General features: G+C 42.2%; 1 protein-coding gene across 1 annotated transcript in view; it reads right to left on the minus strand.

Annotated features, from left to right (window-relative positions):
• ERICH6 (glutamate rich 6) overlaps positions 1-7,003 on the minus strand; it is a gene marked incomplete at its 5' end in the record, with an annotated part of 36,819 nt that overhangs the window by 18,628 nt on the left and 11,188 nt on the right. The window contains one exon of the mRNA XM_025192990.1: positions 2,653-2,759. Within this exon, the coding sequence (XP_025048775.1) occupies positions 2,653-2,759 (107 nt within the window). The remainder of the gene's footprint in view (positions 1-2,652; positions 2,760-7,003) is intronic.

Here is a 7,003-nt window from a genome sequence, read left to right on the forward strand (position 1 = left end):
TGCTGCATGCAGTCTTTCTATACTGTGATACTATGCTTACTGGGTTGTCCATTCAACTTCTCTGGAGCTTTCAAACCTTGCTTAATGCAGCAGCTTAAGTGCTCCTTTGGCTAGGAGTCACTTACACTCACCCACTTCCAAGTACCATGGCTGCCAATATAGCACATTTCTGTCTTTAAAATATAGTAAGTAGGATATAAATACTTAAACAGTCTGTGCTTGCTCTACTATCCTACTCTGGCCTCATCAATGGATTGTGTGGGATTTGCTCAGTTCTTCTAGGTTGATCATGGAGTGGGAAATTTCTCAGGCCTTGAACTATAATGGCCTCTGCTAGAAAGAGTTCCTTGGTAGAACTGTATTGATCAACTCTCTTAGAGATGCAGCTAATGCCAATAAAAACACATATTTGTCAGTGTAACAGTATTTACACTAGGGCTTTTGCCAGTATAACTACACTAATTAAAATAACAATTCCTTTTCACACTCCTAACTGATGCAGCTATGCTAGCAAACATTTCAAGTATAAGCCAGGCTGCAGTCAAAAAGTAGGTCTATGCTGCAGTCACAGTGTTTTATCCTGCTCCTTACGTGGGGTTTCCAGCCTGTACTGACCTCCATTCTACCATGACTAGACTGCCACAGGTATCCAATCTTGTTAATTTAAAGCTGGCTTGGGTATGTCTGCTTTATGCAAGTCTCTGGGTTCCACATGCAAGTAAATATGGGTATGTCTACACTGTACACTACAGTGAAGCACAGAAACCCATGACAATCCCAAGTGAGCTAGTTTGGGCACTAGAAGCAGTCCAGCTGTGGTATCATGGAATTCTTCATTTGCTAATTTACCCTGGGAAGCCACAACCTATCATCATCTGGTACCCAGGCTAACTCATTGGCAGACAGTGTGATGACCTCTATACACCACTGTACGCTGAAATATAGGCATACTAACTCCTGGAAAAGGTTGACAAAATCCTCTCCTTCATTGTCTACACACATGACAAAGCCCAATTATTGTAGTTGCCTTGGTCTTCACCAAAATCTAACAGGTTTCCTGGGTCAGCTAACCCTCCTCCTGTGCTCCTTTCTTGGAATAAGTGAAACGCTGATCCCTTTGGGTGGATTCATCTGGAGTGTACTGGGTCTGAATTTGTGCTCAATCTGTCTGATCTGGTCAGGGCTATAGCTATATGGCATTTAGCAAAGGAAATTATTTTTGAGCAAGGTGCTGTCACATCCTGGGATTCCTTGAGATCCTTTTGGGGTGCCACAAAATGCTACACAATGTTAACACAGTTAGGTGCACAAATACAATTCACAAGATAAACCCAGAGATTTCAAATAAGAATCCATAACATTAAAAACATTCTAGCCTGTTGTGGTCTTTCTGAGTTCTCTACAACAGAACAACTGCTCTAGTATTGTTATGTAGTCAAAAAGAGAGTGAAAACTAAGAGCTAGCATTTTCCAAAGGCTTCTTTGAATCTACTGAGGGGTGCCTCCAGTCTAGAAAAGTTGAAAACCACTGAGCTAAGGTCTGTGCTAAAAAGGATTATACTGGAAACTTCTTTCAGTACAGTAATGCTACTGAGGGATGTGATGGTTTTTTTAATGTTGTTTTCATACAACAACAGTTATGTTATGCTATGCTTTTACCACTAGAACTTGCTTATGTATTTGGGAAACCTGAAAAAGCACTTTTTAAAAAGATGTTTGTTGCGCCTATATTAGAAAGGCGTTGCCAATCAAGCTACACAGGCAAGTACTTTCCAGTGTATTAAAGTATAAAATGTATGTGGGTGTGTCCTCCCCCTACCCTTGTGTGAGGAAAGAAAAAAAACACTGCTGGCTTTGACAGTGTGATTATCCAGTTTCCAAACACGTATGCAATTCCTTATGACATGCACCTGACCAGGCAGGTTTCACCTTTGTACTTAGATCCAGATTGTAGTTGCATATTTCATACATGCAATGCAGACGTTAACGGCAGGGAAAAATCTGCATTTGGCTTTCATACTTCAAATTGCTTTATGCTTAATCTGTTCTAAGGGGGGTGTGGAACTACTTTGACGCTACTGCAGCTAAGACATAACTCTCAATTCCAGCTGCAGGTGACATGCTGTGCTTAATCAAGATGTTGTGCCAGCTTTCAGTGGACAGGAGAGCTTTTAGTCCCAACATCCCCTGCACAATGTGCACAGCTGACATGACTGTAAAACCTGTTTGGCTGGCCAGCTAGCCAAGAAACAGACAAGCAAGAATTAAGCTCAGTCTCTGTTTCAGTTATTTTTATGTTTATGGAAGCTTTTGTGACAATGACTAAAAAGACTGTTCCCATAGCCTCTGAGAGCTTGACTTCAGTTGCAGAATTCCCTTTCCTTATTTTTCTAGAACGTTTAAACTCTTCCCTTTTCCAGGCCTAGAAGAATGACTGATTATACCATATCCCCAGAGCGCACACAAAACTTTCCCACTCCTTCATACTTTGGAAGACTTGCCTATTGTTCCCCTTCTACAACTTGGTGCACTGATCCAAGTAAAATATGTTATTTCCATCTTATTTGTCCTATCATTGTTCCCAACATTCACAGATTTCCTTTCTCCACAACCCCACAGCATTACAATGCCAGACTTTATAGGAGGTAATACCTGTGTCTGAAGCTGTTTGTGCTGTAGCCCTCTCCTGAAGACTGGTCTCAGATCCTACCTCTTTGCCATTATCTGATTTTTCCTTTGAGCTCATATCTTGAGGAGAACTGAACATGGAAAAAACAACCTGATTAGATTTTAGAGAAAGGGCATTTCACTCATAGGATAAGTCTCCATTGCATGCTTGCCTATAGTTTCCCCCATCAACCGCACATATGCCCCTATTCTTGTGTCTTGGGAGAAGTACAATCTGACTTTGTAAACTCTGTTCTAGTTCTAGGTATATCTCCACTTACTAGTACAGATGGAGCATAGCCATCAAAGGTGCATATCCTCCTCCAGGGACATTCCAATCCCATTACTTTTTCTAACCATTTTGCACACTTCCTTCTTGCTCTCTGCTTCTCAAAAGCTGCATGGAACTTCATATTGCTCTGTTTGATGTTTAGCACTTCATTTGTTTAAGGGCAGAAAAGCCATGTAAGGAATTTCTACAGCATTTTGGCCTCCTATATTCCCTCCTAGTACCTACTCCCCTCAGCCATATGCAAAGGTGAATGGCTTAGGTGTTTCACATTAATGCTTTTGCTTTTTTAAATATGACTGCAGGGCCACAGGGCTTTCAAGAGTTTTTAGATAATATTTTAAAATGTTTTTTTTCCCCCTTCCTTTCTTTTTTTTTAAATAAATGCTACAACAATACATTATTTACTATTAAGACCTTTACTAAAAATTAATGTTCACATTCATACTGTTTTACGTGACCTTGTTAAAATGTGAGTATTAATATAGCTGGGGAACTTTGAGTCATGTTTAAGGCATGGCAGTTCTTTGTGCTACAGTCTCCAAAACTCAGCATTTTCATGTTAGTTCCTTTCTATGGAAGATGCCCTGGAATTCCCTCAGGCCCTAGATCATTAGGTTTGGGGCTTTTTCTTCTGTATTTTCTTAGTCAGCTTATGCATTGGTAGTCAAAGAAGATGGGCCAGTCCACAGCTAGCAGTCACCCACGTTTTTCCGCAGCAGTTTTATTAATGTTCTTACAGGTTTTCCCCACTCCTGGAAATCAATACCTACACACTTACCAATCATGCAGCAGCAATTCTACTCAATCAGTCATTTTTGGTGATTGTGCAGTTTTTGCTGCTTCACCTCTGTAACAGACTAGTTCCCTTCCATTCGCTGATCTGTTGTGCTGTCACCAGGCTCTTAAAAGCCTCCTTTTGGTAGATTGATGGAACCCCTCTGCTAGCCTCGTGTTTCCTTTCAGGAATTTCCAAAAAAGTTGAGTCCCTAGTGGACTACCAAGCCTGAAAAGGATTTTGGAGGTAGTCCCAGTAAGAGGCACAATTATGAATCGCCCCCAGTCAAACCTGTGATGTGGACTGATTTACTCTGAATACTTTTGGTAAAAAAATGTGCATAGTTCATTTACTGAGATGTGTACAGTTCTCATGTTGCTAAGTTGCAACCTGCAGTCTTGAACCAGGAGACTGAAATATTTAACTGAAATGAAAAACACTGCAATTTGTAGCCTTGTCTTTGTGCAGGACTAAGGTAAGAAGAATTCAATTCTTCTTATTTAAAAAATAAAATTAATGTAGGGACTCTACCACTGCCTTTGCAGTGTTAGATCTGAAGGGTGGACATCCTGCCCCAGAGCTCGAGTATGCAGATGAGGCAGAATTGAATCAGAGTACCCTTTAATCTCTCCGAATTGAGTCGGAATCCTCTGCATCGATTCAGAGAGATTCGGACATACACAGCTTTAAATGTTTTTTCTACATACCTCTAGGTAGCAGGGGCTCATGAGTGCTGCAATGCTGGGGCAGATGGAGTGTCTCACAGAAGCACGGGGGGCTCCCCAGCATGCTCGGCAGCAGAAGCACTTCCAGTCCACTTCTGGGTCTGCCGAGGAGCGCACAGGGGGCCCCCCAGCTCAGCGACTGGTGCCTCCTGGGTCGGGGGTCCACCCGGGGTCCCCCTGCGACCGATAGACGAGCTGGGGAGGCGCAGGCGGGCCCCCCAGCAGACCCTGAAGTGAACTGGAAGTGCTTTTGGTCCACCTCCAGGTTCGCCACTGAGCATATGGAGGGCCCCCGTGCTCCTGTGGGATGCTTCAGCATTGCAGCAATCACGAGCCACACCTGCAACCTCAGGGTATGTAGAAAAAACTTTTAAAGCTGTGTTTATGGCCGAATCACTGATTATCTGAATCAGCATCAAATCTTCAGATTTGGATTTGGCCGAATCAAATCGGGGACAATGATGTGAATCAACTAATTGAATCACTGTCCCCAATTCGGGCCGAATCCAAATCGAATAGGGCCCACTTCGCACACCCCTAATATTGAGCATCCTTAATTTCCATTGACTCCCATGACCCTGTTGTTGAGGGCATTTTCTGATTCTACACACTGGTGAATGAACTCATTCACATCCAGGGTCCACTCCCTCATTCTGGAGTGCAAACTATAGGCATATATGTTTCATCAATAGCTCCACTTCTAGCCTCGCATACATTGTGCAAGAGGCCATCATATTCACCCAGATGGTTTTGTAGGCACTGCCAACTTGTCTTCAGCCTTCCAAATACACAAGCTATTACTATTCATCATCTTCATGTACTTTAATTTTCTATATGGACTTAATGTGATTACACAGGTAAAGATAGGCAGAGTGCCTCAAAATAATAGCGTGTGCCAGTACATCATTAAGAATGTCTGAGCATGGAAATGCCAGATCTCCAAAAAACACTGGGATCACATGGCATTGGCATCTGTGGACATATCCTTGTGGTCCGCTAAGCCCTGTGGAATCAGAAAGTAGGATTCACCAGCTCATTCTGGAGGGCAAACTATAGGCATATGTGTTCCATCAGTAGCCCCACACTGTTTGGGAACCCTATTCTGTGGAAACCTAACTGTATTTCAAGTACATTCCTTACTTTCTCAACCAGTGCTAAATTACTTTAAGAATACTGGAAGCTACCACAAAACTGGGTAGCCATGGGCCTGTAGCTGTCTGCAGTAGCCAGAAAGGTACAACAACCTGCTTCTGTAACACCATTATGGTCAAATTTGTCAACTGTCCTCATGCTGGATAACTGAGGCAAACTCCTTGTTCATGCATCTTCATGTAGGAGTTCTGGTGCCACTATTGGCCATCCCAGGCCTACAAACTATTCTGGCAATTTTCCTGTGGCAAAAATGCCAGTCTACCTATGGGGATTGAATGACAACTGCACCACTCAACACGTAAATCTGCCCAGTCTTCACAGAAGTCAAATGTCTTCAGCTCCTGCATTCAGCACCTTTGCACATTTCAGAATGGTCTAAAGACCCTTGAGCATCTCTCAGAGTATGTACATCACAGTGTAGAAGCAGTTGTCCCATGACCAGAAGTAGCTAATTGATTTGACCCACTAATACATCACGCACAAAATGAGGTTTGTTTAGTATCTCAAGCAACAATAGGATAAAATAAGCTTCTCCCATGAGAACAAGAAAAGCTAAATTACCCCACAGTGCATCACAAGTCAATTCCTAGAAAGGCTGCACTTGCACGGTACTAAGAAACTTGAGATTCATCCCCCAAAACCCTCGTATCAGACATGCATTCCAGAAGCATCTGGGTATGCAGGATGTGGCACCTGTAAGGCAATTCGAAGAGGAAGAGGAGGTGGGTTTGCCTAGCTCAAGCTTGCAGGGCATGGGGATACAATGCAGGGTTGATATATACATGGTGCTTGACTACTTGCCATGGTTAAATCAATTGGCACATCATCCCCTAACCTAAGGAATTGTGATTCCTAGCCACAAATAAAAATGTAACATTGTGGCTGTTTAGTGGCCTATAGCAAATAAACTACTACCCTTACAGTAGTTGTTAGCCGGGAAAGTATCCTTACCATAACAGCTCCTCAGCTATTTAAGTCTTTTACTAAAGGCAAAGCAAGTTATGTATAACTTATCAGGGACAGAACCTCTCATAGTGCAGTTTAGGAATGGAAGGTGCAGCCCTGAAAAACTTATGAAATCCTTGTCAGTGGGAATATGGGAATCAGTGGGAAATGTATATGTCTAGCTGATAACAGTTAGGAGTGTGAATCAATTTACTTGTGCAGTTGGGGGAAGAGAAACTGAAATGACCTCTATGATCCTTTCCAACTCAAATGATTATAATATAAATAAGGCCAATCTCAGAGGAATTGAGAAGCAAAGAAAACAGTTTAGTATGCTAAACACATCGATTTGCTGGTTTTATATTTCCCTTATTAAGAAAAATGGCAGTATGCACACCTCAGAAAATAACAATGACAAGTTAAGTTTTATATTAAAGTAACAATTCA

Source organism: Alligator sinensis, unplaced genomic scaffold (genome assembly GCF_000455745.1).
Source record: "Alligator sinensis unplaced genomic scaffold, ASM45574v1 scaffold1009_1, whole genome shotgun sequence".
Lineage (NCBI taxonomy): Eukaryota > Metazoa > Chordata > Crocodylia > Alligatoridae > Alligator > Alligator sinensis.